This window comes from Spea bombifrons, chromosome 1 (assembly GCF_027358695.1).
Source record: "Spea bombifrons isolate aSpeBom1 chromosome 1, aSpeBom1.2.pri, whole genome shotgun sequence".
Taxonomy (NCBI): Eukaryota; Metazoa; Chordata; class Amphibia; order Anura; family Pelobatidae; genus Spea; species Spea bombifrons.
Genome location: NC_071087.1, coordinates 26,778,062 through 26,796,692, shown reverse-complemented (window position 1 = coordinate 26,796,692; position 18,631 = coordinate 26,778,062). Strand labels below are relative to the sequence as shown.

At 40.5% G+C, this 18,631-nt stretch overlaps 1 protein-coding gene across 2 annotated transcripts in view; it reads left to right on the top strand.

Moving 5' to 3' along the window:
• STOX2 (storkhead box 2) overlaps positions 1-18,396 on the top strand; it is a 61,435-nt gene extending 43,039 nt beyond the window's left edge. For both annotated transcript variants that reach the window (XM_053459335.1, XM_053459326.1), the window contains exons 2-4: positions 519-671; positions 9,797-12,053; positions 16,626-18,396. In XM_053459335.1, the coding sequence (XP_053315310.1) occupies positions 519-671; positions 9,797-12,053; positions 16,626-16,824 (2,609 nt within the window). In that variant the 3' untranslated portion in view covers positions 16,825-18,396. The remainder of the gene's footprint in view (positions 1-518; positions 672-9,796; positions 12,054-16,625) is intronic.
• Positions 18,397-18,631: the final 235 nt, after the last annotated feature.

Sequence of the window (18,631 nt, the reverse complement as noted above, 5' to 3'; positions counted from 1 at the left end):
AGAACACATCTATCTAGGGAATTTCTTAATGTATATCTCTAGCGGAAGGAGTGATGGGTGTTGGTTATTTTTACTATATTATTTATGTTGTACGTTTCTCTATGTAACGTGAGTAGAGATGCCTTCGGGGTCTTTTTGTAGACTAGAGACTATGCCTGATGATCCCTTATGCACTTCGATTAAATGTTTCAATGTGTGTTGAATGTCAGCCTATGTATAATCGTATAGTTTATACTCGCTATAACAGTAACATAATTTTTTTATTGTGCCATAAGCCATGCTAGACCTCACTATCCAGCTTTTTGAAAGCGAGTATGGACATGCGCAAGGACCACTATATTAAGAGGATGGAGTTAAAGGTAGTTCTGCTTGTTTGTTCTCTCTAGCCCTTGCCATTTCGTGCCGTTTTTTTAATGGCGAAGTATTGAAGTCCAGACTCTTTAAAGTTGTTTCTGTTCTGCTTATGTTTGTACTTTGTAGAGGTATGTTAACATCGTAATTTTTTTCTTGTCTTGCAGGTGATGTGTCACCAATCAGCATGTCTCCAATCAGCCAGTCACAGTTTATTCCTCTCGGGGAAATCCTCTGCTTGGCCATCTCTGCTATGAATTCTGCAAGAAAACCTGTCACGCAAGAAGCACTAATGGAACATCTGACCACTTGCTTTCCAGGTAACCATTCCCTCTTCTCGCTGTGCCCGCCATGTGCTGCAGAGGGGCCAATTCACTTCCAGCTTTTTACCCTTTTCTGGATATGACTGTGTTCACCAATCCAGCATGAAGATGTTAAGAATACATTTTTTGTCTCAAACAGGATAGTCAGTTCTTATTAATTAGTCACACGCATACACTAGCTAAACTACTCTAAATATGTTCTTAAAGCAGTATATGGGAGATACCTCTTTTTGATCAATTACTAACATGATGTGGTTTGGGAACCAGGGGAGTTCTGTTTGAGCTAACAAGGCTTAACTAGCCAATATTGTCTGCCTTCTTATGTCTTCCCTAAGGTGACCGTATCAGCCGTGTTTTCCAGCAGTTTAAGTGCTTTCTTGCAGTTAATAGGACATATAGCTGAGCATTTGGTTCCTTTGTGCGAGTTTATACGTCATACATACTTGCCATGTGCTGACATGCAAGTTAACATTACATACACTAATATCACTCCTATCCTATCAATTAAGTGAATCCTATTAAAATACAATGTAATTTAACCACAGCTTGCAGTGTAGATCTAAAGGAGGCATAGACTTGTCTACTGACAGTCTGGATAGCATCGTTGCCACTCCAGTATATGTAGCTTCATAGACGTCTGTCTGATGCACCCGCATGGTCCTTTAATTAGTGGTACCAGGTGTACCAGGAACACGAGATATACGTGACGGGGTACATGGGGAAGAAAGGAACCTATGCAACAGCAGAGCTTTCAAGGGCTGAGGATTGGCCTCTCAATCTCTGGGTTCTGGACACATTCGCAAGAAAATATAACAGGGTGCATTGTTGACTGTAATAATGAGTTTAATGTAATTAAGAAATGTAATAAATAGGTGTGAATAACACTTTACAGAAAGATCAGGTGTTTCAATTTTTAGTGACGCATCAAACACTAATATAAAAACCACTTTATTAAGATTACAAACACAATCGTGCATGCACTTTATATAAATAAATTAAAATTTTCAGTTTTATAAAGAAATAAAATTGAATAAATACAAAAGCCAGCTCACCTCCCTATATATTCATCTGCACGGATCCGCACGGACTTGATGCGTGGAATGAACACAAAAAAAAACCCAAAAGGATCGATCCAGCACTTGAAAAAAACTTCCAGCTTTATTTATTTTACTAAATGATTAAAAAGCATAATTCACACCTAAGTGCATCTAGTGCACAGGAAACCCCAAATCTGGGGTATAAAGAAATAAATCTGGATTAATTTACAATTATTTATTGTTGCTTTCTACTTTGTATTGAATGATTTTTGCATCACATGCTTCACTACTTCAGGGTTGGTCTAATACCTGATGAGTTAATCAAAACCTGAGAAATAGACCGGCAGCGCCAAAGCTTTGCCGGTATAAAGCTGCTCCACGAGCTGAAAGTAAGATCTCTCGTCTCTCCGGCTGGCCCGTTTACACTATAGAGGACGATGCTGACCTGGCAGAGCCTCCATATCATGCTGTTTCCGGGGAGCAGCGCACCCATCATAGTTGGAGTAACTCCTTGGGGGAGTAAAGAAAAATAGAGGGACTATTGGGCACATAGGTTGTCTGTTGTGCGCTCCTGAGGAATGTATTAAAGGCGACTCTGGTACCTACTGCTTGATGGCGGTGCAAAGCTTAAAGAGACACTGCAGTGCAAACAATGCATATCAAAGTACTTTGCTTTCCAGGTTTACCCGAACACACTTTGTGCCCCAGGTCAACAAAAAATGCCCTTTTGTGTTAAAGTTGTGGCTCAAGGGATCGAATTGATCGCTTCTTTCTCTCTTAACATATGATATATGGAAGATATGTTGTATAAATGTATTGACTTCAGGCAGCAGCAGAATTTGTCATTAATTCATAAGGCGCTTAGGAATAGGGGTGCCATAGTGATTGTGGCCGTGCGCTACCACAGGCATCTAGAGTCCGATTGTATGTCTTCCCGCTGCTTGTGCATATACATTTATTCTGACACTTAAGCAGTGTGGTTATTGTGGTCACGTTAGACTGTAGTTCCTCCGCCATGTAAGAAAACACTTTGGTGGGTTTCAAATTCTTACCTCCAAGTGCTATGATTGTTTTCTTAGCAGACATGATTTTCCAGTTCCTCTTGACCTGATAGATCATGGTGTCCAAAGCTTGTTTCATGAGTGGAACAACATTAAAGGGAACTTGGCACACGACTGCAATGGTTATTTGCTTAGTAAAGTATAAGAGTCGCTCTGGTTAACTAATATGTGCATTCCTAGTAGATTTCCCAGACAGCAAAATCTAATAAGGGAATCTCCAGCTGTTTTTCTAGAAGAATCACATTAAATATATAATCTAAGCTGTTACTGAATCTCAGTTCAAGTGCAGGCCATGTTTTGAGGACCTCTGATGTGGGTTTCTAGTGTTTGGCTGTTAATTGTACATTTTTTCTATTTTGAACTACTTTTAATTCTTCACTAATGTCCAAAAAGGCTTTTGTTTGTACAAGTAGACAATGCTTAGACTTCTAAATGAGAGCTACGCAGGTAAAACGGCTCATAATGTGCGTATTACCCATTTGTAACAGTTGTTCAGCCATAAAGTGTGACTGGCTGTTTGTAGTAGGAGGGATTCATCAGCTGTTGGAAAAGTAAACGCTTTCTACACACTTTGTATGCAGACTCTCGATAGGGCTTACATATCCAAAATCACATGATGAATCCCACCAAGTTTCCTTCAGGAGGGATAGCCCCTCTTTGAGACCCAAATCTCAGTGTCCCAGTAATCACCCCACATTCTGTGTTAAATACCACAAAAAAATATTTTCCCTGTCCTCCAGCAGTGCCTCTAACCAAACCCGCTTAAATAATGTGCCCTTCGTTCCCAATTGAAAATGTTGGGGGCGTACACATGATAAATCAGAACAAAATATAAAATGTCCTATAGCTGTTTGAGGGATATATGATTATGTAAAATAGTTCCAAAATTTAAACCAGGGCTCAGAGTATTGTTATGTGGGGCAAATCCACACAATTACTTGTCCTGAACTCCCATCTTCGTTTCGTTTACCATTTTTTATGGTGGGACGAGAGGAACCAGAAATTGATGCCAAAACATGTATATACAAGTGAATGTCTTCAGTACCACAGTATGCTTCAAATATATCATTTATGTATACTAATGTTAGAAATGATATTTACATATTTACAAGCATGTTGGTGTACATTTGGTCGTCGGTGACCGGGCTGTTTGTATTCCAAGGAAATGCCAGACTTGAATGTCCCGTTCTCATTTTCATTAGACCTGCAAATAAAAAGTATCTTAAGCATCTAACTAAATCATGTAACTAAAAGTAACTGTTCATTTTAGTTAAAGTAACACTGTTACTTTTCTATAGATCTCCATTCATGACCCTGTGCCTAGAACATCTGTTCCTCAGCCCTGAGTTAAGCTGTCCTTAAGGGACATGAGATATTATGGACCTTGGTTAACCAAACAGAAGGCCTAGTAGAACTCGGGAAGAAGAAATAACAAACCATTCTAGACAAATATATCACCTTTCCATTCCTTAATGCCTGGGGTGCTGAAATATAGCCAGCAGTAAAATATGGAATTGCTCTTCTCCAGCCAGACAAGTGACATTACCCACACACCCACTTTGAGGTTTGTATTTCATTTCATTACAGATTGGAATCTCAGCCTAGATTCTTGCGGACTATATACAGGAGGTAAAACCGGTGAGCGAGAATAGTTTGTTTTGGAAGCTAATCTTGAGTATTTTTTTCTGGCGTGGAGGCCTGTAATCTACTGCAGAGGACGGAAAGTTTGTCTGAAGACCTATAATTTGGTTTCCAACCATTAAAGAGAACCCTGGAAGTAACCAAAAGTCTATCAGTTTTCATTTAATAAATTATTTATGGTGGACAGGAAGCAACCAACACATGCAGCTTCAGGGAAGAGGGTTCTGTGTTGATTGGGTCCCCACACAAGTGTGGGGACCTGACACAACACCCCCCTGCTGCCTGATGAGAGCCTCCATGAGAGCGACAGTGCAGCATTAACCCATTCAATACCGCGATCGCGGCATTTAGGGGTTAATTCCCGTTTTGTAAGGGGCTCTGCTGCTGGTTTCCAGGCAGACCAGCAACAGCAAAAATGAGCCCCCAAAAGCCCTTTGATGACTCCTGTAGGCATGGAAGCCTACAGCAGTCATCAAAGAGACTCCCCCTGCAATGTCTGGTCTATAGACCAGCAATTGCGTCCCAGCTGCCAGAGGCAGCTTCAGGGACAGGGGGAGACGGTTCTTTGGTCTCCACATTAGTGTGGAGACCAGCCCCAACCCTCCCCTGCTGTCCGATCGCTCCATGAGAGCGACAGTGCAGCGTTAACGCCTTCAATGCCACAACTGTGTATGACACATTTGTGGCATTGCAGGGGTTAACATTTGTCCCCAAAAGCTTGTGGGGACTAAATATCAGTCAATGCTGTGCTCCAATGGAACATCAGCATTGAAAGAGTTTAAAAAAAAAAAAAAATCAAAAAATAATAAAAAAAAACAAAAAAACAGCACTGACCTGGAAGTCCAGGGTGCTTCCAGGTCAAATGCTGTGAGTTTAGTAAGTGGGCTGATGATGATCAGATCACTCCTGACCAACTGTTAGTTTAAATAAAATCCTGGCTCCTAACTTTTTTAGCTGGCGCCTAGATTCACAACAAATTTGCTAAGCACACAACACTTAATACCCTACTGACTACAGAGATGTACCACCAAAATAACCCTTTGGAAGTCCCCCTTTCCCCGCAAGAGACACACAAGATACAGCATGCAGCAACTCCTAATGACTGCGTCATTTCTCTGATGAAGTGTATTGGCGAGGATTGTGTACGTTGAGTCCTGTTTGACTTGCTCTGCTGACATTTGTCTCCCTCCATTTCTTCTTAGACCTGTTTAGCTTTCATAACTGAGATAGGAAAGCTTACCTTACCGGCTCTGATGTCCTGCTGCACTAGGATGTGCCGGCTCTGTTATGTTGGGAATGCTTTCCTTTGCTTCTGACTTCTGGATGTTGCACACATTTTGAGCTATAGATGGTGCTGCTTTTCTCAATTTTGCGTCCTTTACCCTGAACATATATTTTATCTTTGAGTTTTGCAGCTTGTTAAATCTGTGCCCTTCATTGTGTTTGGCATCGCTTTTCCCAGTTTCTTTTTTCGTTGTGGTTTTCTTTATATTCTATAGGCCTCGGTAAAGGTCGCTTTGTGTGTATTGATTCATCTCTCCCAAGGACACCGCTTGTCCTAGTGTTTTCATACAGCTTAATACCAGACTAGGGTTTAGAAAGTGAATGTAGCAGACCTCTTCTTCTCACTTTGTGCAAGAGCTCTTTATTTTATCAAGAGCCTTTAATTCAAAGGTATATTCAACTTGGACAAAACCGATTTTTTTGTATATTTCGCTGTGTTGATTTCTGAAGGAGAGACCATATTACACCTACAGCGCGTTTTACTGGAAGTTTAATGCTTCCTTGTCCAAAAGCCTTTCGGTGCATTGCAGATCATTGCATTGGACTTTGATCAGGCACTGAATATGTTAATGAAACAATATAAACTGTACATCCATTGTGTGCTTGGAAATTTCACCCTCTTTACTTTTTATCTTACAGCCGCATCCACTCTCAAGCCCCTCAGCTGTGGCAAAGTGTCTGTCGCCTTACAGTTTAAGCTTTTGTGGTTGGTGTTCTCCAAGGCGACCGCGTACCTGGTGAACAACTCAACCAAATAAATGGATGAAAGGCATATACAATAGAGACTTCCCTTAATAGATATGTCTTCTTGATGCAAACATTTCCTCGAATTCTCACAAATAAAACCAGTAGTGTGATATTGTCGTACGTAAACAGTGTCCTGTAAGTAGTAAGAGAGACGCTTACTGCGTGTAAACCCTGCTCTGGTGATTAGATCTCTATCCCCTTGTTGGTCGGTTTCCAAATGTGGTGAATTTTGGCAGACATTTAAAGAAATGTCTCCTGGGGCTGCTATCCTACTACTTGGGAGATTTACATATGACAAAATTACATTATTGGTTTTATTTGTGTTTTATTTCCATGCAGCATTCTCATTATATGAGAATTTGACTCATCAAAAGGCATATCTGTAAAGGGAAGAATCTATGTGTATACCTTACTTCCATTTTACCCGTTTTATGCCCATGCACGTAGAGATCAAAACTAACCGTTAACCAGAAATAAGAGTTCTGTTATTTAGAGGCTGTATTAGTGTATAAACAGTGCCTGCCAGTTATATGGTGCCTGGTAGCTGTGCTGTGTAGACTCAGACTTCAGCATTGTACTTCTCTCAAGAGCACGTTGCATTATTAATGCTGGATGTTCGACACTGTAGCGCCTCACGTTCAGACCTGCATATACTGCAAAAAAGGCACACGCTGCTTTTTACCTATATTTCCTGTAAAATACTACATGCCAAATCCATGAAACTGTAAGGCTTACCCCGCTTTAAGGACACTCGCGGGCGGGTAAGGACTTAGTTGCAACACAAACATTCCCCTGTTTACATATACTTGCTTCCTAAGAACGGACACATAACAGCACGACGCCAGCATGGTGGAAATGTGTCAGTGTCCCTTCATAAGCATAATCTGTGTTGCTGAAATGCCTCAATGTGCTGAATATTGATTTAATTCAGCAACTCCCCCCGCCCCTGATCCGCCCTACCATTGCTCCAAAGAGCAACCTCAAGCGTTATCAGTAAGTGACATTGCTGCCACCTCCGAGATGGAAGCGCAAACTGCAACACTAAGAAGTTCACAGAGGGTCTGCAGGTTGAATACAGGTACTGCACTTGACCATGCAAGTCAGTGGAGCCCAGCTTACTAACCACAATGTGATTAGTAAAACAAATATTAAAAAAAAAAAAAAAAAAATGGTTCCAAAATTTGATAACATAAAATAATTCCCCATTCATGTCATCATCAGGAGAACCATCCAGTTCCAACAAAATGTAAAAAAATATACAAGGAACTATAAATTCATACCTAAAGTAGAATGTGTGTGGAATGGGACTCAAAAAATACTACGGCAAACTTTGGTTGGCTGGTGTGCATTGAAAGAGTTAAAATACCATTATTAAAAATACCCTGGGGTGTCTATTTTTTCAAAAATATGATTTGATGGGTAAATTCAATTGGCCGGCTTCAAAGATCTCCCAAATAGGACATGGTGCGGAATTTTCAACATGTCAAAATTCCAAGTTGAAAAACCTATACGCATATCCCAAATGTGGCCTTTTAGACTGTTAACAACCAGATAAACCCATGCATGGATGGTATCACTCCACTCGGGAGATATTGCTGAACACATATTGGGGTGTTGTTTGGAAGTGACAAATGCCAGGAGCTGTAATTACATACATAAAGTACAATGTGTGTGTGGGGGGGGGGATACTACCACAAACTTTGACAAAGGCTGGTGGTAGAATTAGTGTATGAAAATAGTTAAAATACCAGTGTTTGAAATACACTGAAGTGTCTAGAATATATTTTCTTTAGCCGACTTCATGTATGTCCCAAATAGGACATGAGAAAGATTTGAAAAAAAAATGTTTTTGAAATACCAACATGCTACTTATTACCCTATAAAAAATGTCACTCTGAATAATCAGCACCCCATACTTACCTGACCTACCACTCCAGCTGCAGACTGGGTGATGCACTGCATGGCCGCCATATCAAGCCACACTTATGTCATTAGGTGGCCACCAGCCTTAAAGTGCCAGGCCTTCCTCGCTGTCCCTAGTTCGACTCTGGTCAGCGATGCTGTCCTTAATGTTGATCGTTGGCATATCTTGTCACATCCTGGCACTTTGCTTCCTAAGGTATTCTGGAGACAGTTGGAGCTTTTCACTTCAGAGCTTTATTTTGGTGACAGGGGCTTCCAAATCCTTAACAGGAAGTTCTGTTCCTTAATGGAAAGGTGGTCATACACAGTGCACATAAAGAGTCTTAATAAAGCATAATAACTTTTGAATCCTCATAAAGAATTATACAGATTGTGTGTTTTACTTGCCATCCCATGTTCTTCTTGTTCTTAGCCTTTTTCCTTTGCTCCTCTTTTATTCCTGCAGCTTCCACCTAATATAGTTTCTTTGTCAGGAGACAGGAGGCCGTGCTCTTTGATGCTGTTCAACTTGTAGACTTTCTTGATAATTCTCGTGGCAAAGCATTGATTATAATAGATGTCTGCAAGATTTCATTTTAGCAATTGGAAAACAGTCACAAGACAAGGTCTCCTTTTAATCATTGTTGCCTCCGTATATGTTCCTTTCGGCATAATCACAGATGGATGCATGCAGCAATGAGAAAATGCCTCTTCCATTAACAAAGTTCACTCTGGGTCAGCGTTCCTTGTGAGCAACAAACAAGACACAATCTTCTGTCTGGAAGCTCAGTGTCAGGGCGAAACAGACTCTCTTGAGATGCAAAAAACGTACATGTCTGATGATTCAGTGTCCAGACAGCTTCTGCTTTTGAATTATTAAGATCTACATAATCTTAAGTAACAGCGTTTCTCCTGTCGTGCAGTATTTTAAAGACTTGAACCTCTAATGCAAGCGTTTTGCGAAAAGCTAGTGTATATTTTTAGAAAGTGGAGGAAAAAAATTACTGCATGACAACAAGTGCCGTGGAGATCGTGGGTGACTGGAAGTGTGATCTGTGTACTATTGCAACTTTTATATCTGGTGTGGGGATGAGTTTTTGTATTTTGTTTTAAGAAAAATCTCCGGAGGCTTACTTGCCTTCTGGAAAACTGTATGGCTTTATAATATAAAGAATATTCTATGGGCTTCCAAAAGCAAATATGAGCTTTGGTCACCAACCCAAGGGATAGAGGCTACATACGAATAGAGATATATTATGATGTTATTCTATAGAGCCCATTCAAAACTTCAGTAAATAAGTTATTTTTACCCAGTGGCTTTAGAATGTAATAAGGAGTAAAAACAAAAAGTTTTATTTTATTCTGTTCTCCTTCTTGTTGTATTGTGGTGTTAAAAAGTGAATGCAGCGTTTGTTTATAATAATTTATTTCCCTTTAATCTTTTACCCAGGTGTTCCAACCCCAAGCCCTGAAATCCTCCGGCACACACTGAACATGCTTGTGCGAGAGAGGAAAATCTACCCTACTCCCGATGGATACTTTATAGTTACTCCACAGACTTATTTCATAACTCCATCCCTTATAAGAACTAACAGTAAATGGTATCACTTGGATGAGAGGATACCTGACAGGTCTCAGTGTACCTCTCCACAACCAGGAGCTATAACACCTTCCCCTTCAGGATGTGTCAGGGATCGAACTCTCTCCAAAAACCACTGCGACTCCTGTCATTGCTGCAGAGACGATATGCATAGCATCCATGCGTCCACCCTACAAAGGAAATCGGCTAAAGACTGCAAAGACTCTTATTGCACCCCTTCCATGTGCCAGATACCCCCTACTGAGAAAAGCAAAAGTACCATAAGTTATTCTTATAAAACAGAAACCCTCACAAAAGCTAAAGATGGGGAAAAGCCATCTAAAAAATTTGGTCTGAAATTGTTTAGGCTAAGTTTTAAAAAGGATAAGGCCAAACAGCTGGCCAATTTTTCTGCCCAGTTCCCTCCAGAAGAATGGCCTTTAAGAGATGAGGACACCCCAAATACTATTCCTCGAGAAGTAGAGATGGAAATCATTAGACGAATCAACCCAGACTTGACAGTGGAAAATGTCGTAAGGCATACCGCACTTATGAAAAAACTTGAAGAAGAAAAATCTCAGAGGAGCAAAGCTGGGTCATCCGCTCATCATAGTGGCAGAAGTAGGAGGAGCAGGACTCACAGAAAAACTCATGGAAAATCTCGGTCGCACAGCAAGAATAGGGCTTCCAAAGGTGACCCCTCTGATGGTTCCCACTTGGACTTACATGGAGAAAGGGAGTATGAGTTCTATAACCCTCGGAACCGGTCACCCAGGGAGGGTTGTTTCATAATGGAACGCAAAGGGGGAGAGAATTTTGTTGTTCATAGCAATCCAAACATGATAGAGTCCCATTTTCCAGTTACACCAGAATGGGATGTATCTGGTGAACTGGCCAAAAGGAGAACTGAAATGCCTTTTCCTGAGCCTTCAAGAGGGAGCTCCCATTCCAAGGTTCATCGAAGCCACAGCCATACACAAGATAGAAGGTCAAGGAACGAAAGATCAAATAAAGCCAAGGAAAGATCAAGGTCAATGGACAATTCAAAGGGACCTCTAAGTGGTGCTTCTTTAGGTACACCGGATGACTTGGGCGAAGGCTTAAGCCTTGATGATAAGACACCAAGCCAGTCCTTTATTGATGATGGTACTTTACGACCATCTCATTCTCTAAGTCATCAAAGAACTCTTTCCTACAAAGACCCATGCATTGAATTAGCTAGTGGTGGTGCAGACACCCCCAAATCGTGTAGCCTAATAGAACAAGGTAAACTTCCAGAGACTTTATCCTCCTACAACGAACTAAATTCTTGCTCCAAAAAAAATGCTGATGACTATTTTCAGTGCAACACATCTAGCGAAACAATTCTCACTGCTCCATCCCCTTTAGGGAAGAACAAAGAGGATATTGACATACCAAGCCTTTCAGAGGGCTTGAAAAGGCTATCTCCTTCCGAGAAACCACAGCAACACAATGCGAGAGAACAAGGCGAATTCAAGGAAGAGTCACCGAAAGGTACAATTAGTGGTCTGTCAATTGCTGCTTCTGGTCAAACCCCAGAGGTGATTGCAAATGGACGATTGGTTCCCCATCACAATGCAGAATCAAGCAGCTTAGACAAAAGGAAAGAAATATTCAGTAAAGATACTCTGTTCAAACCTTTGCACAATAGCCTATCTGTGAACAGTTTTCATAAATCTGGTGTGAATTTGCTGAAAACGCACCAAAAGACTTCTCCAGAAACACTGCCAGCAAACATTGAGAACTTTGAGCAACCAATTACCACCTCAGTTACCCAAAACCTTGCGGTCTCACCGAGGCCACAGGAGCCAACAGGAACCCAAGAAGCCACTTTCGATTATTACAATGTCTCTGAAGACGATGAATCAGAGGAAGGGACACAAAAGACAACAGAGGAAGAAAAGAACAGAGATGATGTGGGTACAATGCAGTGGCTGTTGCAGAGGGAGAAGGAAAGAGATTTGCAAAGGAAGTTTGAGAAGAACCTCACTCTTTTGAACCCAAAGGAAACCGAAAACAGCAACAGCCAGAGAGCCACACATTCGGCTCGTCTGGACAGCATGGACAGTAGCAGCATCACTGTAGACAGCGGATTTAACTCTCCACGGTAAGAGTTTGTAGCTCCCGCTTGCTTTTAGATGCTGCAGGGCTGCCTGTCCCAGCATTCTCCTTGTATATTGGTGAAGTAGGCCAACAACGGTTAAAGGAATGCTTGTTTCCTAATCTGGCAGCATTGTTTTATCAATGTTTTGGTTTGTTTAGGAACTTTTTTGCCAACAAGGTTGCAAAAGTTTCCAAAGCTGTAAGAAACTATATTTTTATAACATGCTGTCATCAGACAGCTAATGTAACAGTAGGGAGGTACGTTAGGCGTTCCCCCTTAACCAGGTAATGTCTCTGAAGGGGGTTGCATAACACTTTTTATTGCTTGTATAAAAGTGATTTTTCAATATTACACTAGATATTAGTCATGTGATGCGATCTACCTCTGTTATCTTAGTCCTTTCTAATAGACAGCAGACACCCTGACTCCTTATAATACACCCTTGTGATAAATAATATGCCTCATGTCTTAATCACACATCATCAGCATTGTGATTAGTACAGCATTAGTACAGTGTGGTGATTGAGCAGAGAAAGTCACCCAAGATATCATCACATGACTGAAAAGAATGGCCGCCTCCAGGTCTGCAGAGAATAGAAGTTTATTGGATCAAAGTGAAATTTAAAGTTTGTCTAAAGTATTGACATGCATGCTTAAGAGTAGAATGTTTTTTTTGTGTAGAAAGCATTGTGGTTTTTCATGTGGTGGTGCGTTGTGTTTATTCTAAAACAACAAGTCTTGACAACAAAACCTTGCTTAGGGGAGTAGTCAGCACTCTTGCCTTTGAATGTTTTGAACAGAGTTGAACAAATTTATGTAGAATTTAGGCATATCAGGGGGCAGGGTGGTATATAGGAAGGTATAAGGCAAAGCTGGGGGGCGGAGTGGCATATCAGGAGGAACGGTGGCATATAGGAAGGTGTAAGGCATATCTGGGGCAGAGTGGCATATAGGAAGGTATAAGGCAAAGCTGGGGGCGGAGTGGCATATCAGGAGTGCACAGTGGCATATTTAGGGGGATATAAGGCATATCTGGGGGACACAGTGGCATATCTGGGGGTGGAGTACATATAGGGGGTATAAGGCATATCAGGGGGACAGAGTGGCATATAGGAGGGATAATGCATATCTGGGGGGGTAGTGGCACGCCTGGGGTCAGATGTGCATAACTGGGAGACAGGTTGGGAAATAAAAACAAGAAATGCATTTTTCTCAATCATAGTTTTTTATTAAATATGAAAAAAACTAGTTTATAGTCAATATTTACTACTAAAACTTTTTTTTTAGGTATTAAAGCTTAGTTTGAGAAATACTGTGTTTGGATTCTTGTACCTTTTTAAAATATTGATTTTATTATAATGTCAGTAAAATAAGATGGCAATTAGAGAAATGCCATTGTGATAGAGATAAAAGGGTTAATGACATGTTAATGTAAAGTTTTGTATTCTGATGTTTTTAACACTCAGTTTGCTCATAACATTTTTTTTAAATAAACGAAAAATGAAAATAATCGTTAGTTGCAGCCCTACATGTGTATACTTCTTACTTTGTCAATAATATATAAAAATGGAACACGCGAAAACTGTAAACAGTGGTGTTTTTGCGCTTTCTGTTTATTTTCTTGGTTACTCTTTTTTTTATTTTTTTATTTTATTTTTATTTTGAAATGCAGACCAAATGGAAAAGAAATTATATATTGTTAAGCTAATGTTACAAAGTAATTCAGAAGACAGATAATTACGCCAGCGCCAGGATTGAAGTTGTTTATTCTGATGTCTTGAACACATAGCAAAGCTCGTGGGAGCGTATTACATCTAGAATTCTGCTAGATATTTGCAGTTTTTCTATATTCCCATTTGTCCTGACACCTAGTTCCAACCACGATTCTGCTTTATATTTATGGGGTACTACTGCTGTATATAAAGAAGTTTATAGTTTAAGACCAACTCATAACTTTTGTGTCTTCATTTACTGTTCCGCGCACGCAAGAATGAGTTCATGATGTCACAGTGCTTACTGTGAGACTGATTAAGAAAAGTAATAGTTTTGCATACCTCATAACATTTCAAGTGCCCAAAGCAGGAACTATTTGTTGGGGTATGTAGTTAGAGGCAAAGCTAAAGGGAGGACCACCCAGCTACCTTACCCACCCAGTTAGTGATGTATTTATCCTCAATGCTGCCCTAGACCTGACCCAAGTCATCAGTCCAGCCACCTCCCTGGACTCGCCTGTGTAGCCGGGGTATGACATACAGGCAGGCACAGTCCTTAATAGTATAAATGGGTCTCTTGGGGAAACCAGAGATCTCCAGGAACCAGCAAAGTACAAGCGAGAATTACTGACTGCCCAATTGGGGGAGCCTTCTCCAGTTTTATGACATACGGACTCTGGACTTGTTGGCCAAGAGAATACATGTCTGTGCCCACACACCTCATGATTTATTAAAGCAGAAAATCCACACATGATATTGTTTCATCGTTCTTCAGTACATCGCAAAGCCAAGTCGTAACACAGATCTCGATAGATTTCACAGCTCAGTGGGTATCGGGGGAAGTTCTCCCTAACTGGCGCATGGACCCTACTGCTCTCAGAAGTGGGGCAGTGGGTCAATGCCAGAAAGTCAGGACAGTCTTGTTTAAATTGGGACACTTGGGAGGTATGGTATCTGATCTGTTTGTGTTTTTTAATATAACATTATTTTATCATGTGAATATTTATGTAGACCTCTACCAGGATCCACCTGGATCCTACCAGGATCCATCTGGATCCTCCTGTCTCTCCCCCCAACATTACCGGTACATCTGATTCCCTGGTGCTTGGTCCGGGCAGTGTGTAGAGCTCTACTCGATTTGGGTAGAGCTCTACACGCTGCCCGGACTAAGCACAGAGTTCCCTGTGATCTCTGACAGCCGGGGAAGGTCTGCGTGATGGACGCAGACAACCCCCGCCACTAACCGCACCTCCTCCCGGCTGCAGCGGAAGTTGTGTACGCGAATCGCGTAGAGCTCTACACGCTGCCCAGACTACGCACCTGGGACTTAGAAGTACCGGTAAGTTTGGAGGAGGGAGGGGGAGGGAGTGTTCATTGGGGGGGCATAAGGCATTTCTGGAGGCTCTGTGAAATGCCTTTTAACCTCCTTAATGGCACTCTGCCTCCTGAAATGCCTTATACCTCCCTATATGCCACTCTGCCCCATAATGTGCCTTTTAACCCCCTAAATGCCAGAGTGGCATATAGGGTATAAGGCAATTCTGGAGGTAGAGTGGCACATAGGGGGTCAAAAGGCATATCATGGGGCACAGTGGCATTTAGAGGGTTAAAAGGCATATCATGTGGCACAGTGGCATATAGGGGGTATAAGTATTTCTGGGGCAGAGTGGCAAGCCAGGGGGCAGATGTGCATAACTGCAGGTTGAAAAAACAAAAAAAAGGAAATAAAAACAAAATATTTTTCTCAATCATAGCTTTTATTTAAAAAAAATTGTTTACATGATTAACATTTACTGGTAAAAAGATTTTCCTATAGGGTCGTCTAATATTCAGGCTTTTTCTTTCTTTCATAAATTAATATTCAGATTTTGGGGGTCATCTTATAATCGAGCAGATACGGTGCTTAAATTCTCATTTGTCTTTTTTGCCCAATCCAATTCTTCTCACCGTACACATAGCCTAAGAAGGCTGGGGCTAGTGTGAAGTAAAAGTAATGCCTGGAAGGTTAACGTGCGTTTTAATGTAAAGGTTTGCTCAATGTGTTCTGGAAGGCCACTGAAACATGATTACTGCACACGTAATGACCCTTCCCATTATCCGGGTCCAACCAAATCACCTCTGGTACTTACTTTATATTAGCCAAAAGGCTGAGAAGAAATATATTTAAATAACATTCATTGAAAGATAAGCACATCTAGTCTGCCCATTTTTCTACACGTAAGACCTCAAACGACTAAGTCCTCCCAAAGATATATATTTGGGGTCACTTGTCACAATTTCCTTGTTTTTGAAAGGAAAGCCAAATGTAGGTACACACACACACACTCACACTCACACTCACTCACTCACTCACTCACTCACACACACTGGCCTGACCTCCATGGTATGCCGTACACAGTGCCATGCATCCCTCTAAGGTGGCATCATACCCTGGAGTTCAGTAGAGAGGATGGTAAGTGTGGCGCCAGGTCTTTGCCTAAAAAAACCTAGCTAATATAACGCAATTCAAGTCCTGCTTGAAACGTCATTTAGATTTTGTTGAAGAGTCGGTTATGGTCTATGGAAGCCCCAGAAACGCTTGTGTATCTACAGTGGTGTCATCCTGTATTAATGCCTCGTTGAGTGTTTACATGAAGACGTGGTGGCTATTATGGAAAATAATGTTTTTTGTTAAATATATAATTGCGTAGCATGTAAAAAATGGGTATTCTGGCTGTACGACTATTTAATATTTTGTATTTCTTTGGCTAATGCCCTTTAAACCAGTGCATATTAATAAGTAAAATGAGCAATAATAGAAAATAGTTTTAATATATGTACGTGCATGTCCTTGCCCGTTTAACGCTATATCTTTATCTTTCAGTACCCGCGAAAGCCTGGCTTCCAATACTTCAAGTATTGTTGAAAGTAACAGACGTCAGAACCCAGCTCTTAGTCCTGCTCACGGAGGCGCCGGTCCAGCATTTAACTTCCGAACATCTGCTGCAGAAACGACGACAACCGATGCTGATAAATTACAGAAACCCACTAACTGTTTGCAAGCCTCTGTAACTAGTGTTTGATAGCCGGTCAGCCTCAAATTGTGTCCTGTCTCATCCTCTACAGCAAAGTTTACTACACTGGGACTGATGTTTACACCTATTTACAAGCAAGCCTCACAACCACAGTTTTTGTGTATTTCTAAAACTGTGCTGCTAATTAGCCCGGGGGGGGGGACAACGAGAATATAATTCCAACCTTTTCTTTGGTTTAATAATATTTTGTTTGTTTTTTGTTTTTCCCCATCATTTGCTTTTCAAACTGTACAGCTCTTTAGTACGTGAATAACAATAGACGTGAGGTGTAACTTATTCTCCATATTACTGTAAGAGAGCACATATATATTCAGAAGTCCAGACACTGTATTCTGCATTTCCAATGCCATACAGTACAGAGCAGAGAGCTTTATTTAAGGTAGCGGTGCATGCTAGAGTATGCAGGACTCTTAATTTAAACCCCATCTAGCAACATCTACGTTCATTTAGGTGAATTTGCCTTGAATGCCAGAGGGGGTTCCCCTTAAATCTCTGGCATTCACGTAGGGGTTTTGTGTTTTTTTTATACTTTTATTCTGTAGTACATACCAGAATAGCACCCAATGTCCATAAAACTTGTGCTAAACAAGTAAAAGATATAACTGCATATCACACTGCAATAATGTTTGCTACATCCATGACCTTTCCACGTTCTTTGCTCTGTGTAGACCTCGATATCACTAGGTTATATTAAAACATTAAAGTACTGTACAAGTTGTTCAGGGCTATGCATGCAGAACACAGAAAGAGAACTGTGCTGTTCCTTAACGAAACAATACAACGATCACCTTCTAAAACATAGTATTAGTGCAGGCCAGCTAAGAAGATTTGAGTAGCATGGCCTGTAGAAACATTACATGGAATGCACTCGGCACTGCTGCTTTATTTCAATTCCACAGCTAAACGGTGCCACCATAGGTGAAAAAAACCTGTTACACTATGCCACAAATATCATTTGTAAACATAATATCAGAGTTTACAACAATCGGTAGCCCTCATCAAAAAGAATAGTGCCAAACCTGATTCTTGTGAATTATTAAATCTTTTATTATATTTTTTAATAACTGTATGTAGCAGAAAATGTGTTAATAGCACATAGAGGGTATCTGAAAGTATTTTTCAAAGGTCAGATTTTTAGAACAAAAAAAAATGTGAAATTTGTTTGTGAAACTACCCATGGCCAATAACATCATCAAGTAGAGCCTTTCAGCAAAAACAAAATGAACACTCCGTAGCCCGCCATGCAATAGTGCAAGAAGAACTTGCTTATGAAAATCTTTCTCCCGTTATAAATCAGTTTCTCCCAGCCCTCCAGTGATACTCCAGAGTTTGATAGGAATATACGTATATATAAAAAAAAATGGTTCCTTTTTTGTTTAAAAAAAGGTTGCTTCTTGGAACAAAAAAAGGCAAGTTTGGCCTGACTATATGATTTCTTTCAAATGGAAGGATGTATTTTAATTTTATGTAGCTTTGATTGTAATGCCTAAATTAGGCTTCTCAAATTAAAAAAGGATTTGTGGTGGTTATCTATAGAACAAAGTATTAAATATTGCAAACGACTCTGCTTTTGTTTCACGTCAAGATTTTTTGTTTTGTTTTGTTTTATCCGGTCAGAAAACTCCTAACCAAGCAGAACACCGTTCTTTTATGAGCAGTCATAAACACAGTGTATTTTTTTTTTCTTTCAATCAATGAGAACAAAAATAATGAATGTGAGATTTAAAAAAAAAAAAAAAAAAAACTTTCAGAATGTGTCGATACAAAATGCTGTAAAAAAAAAAATGTCATTACT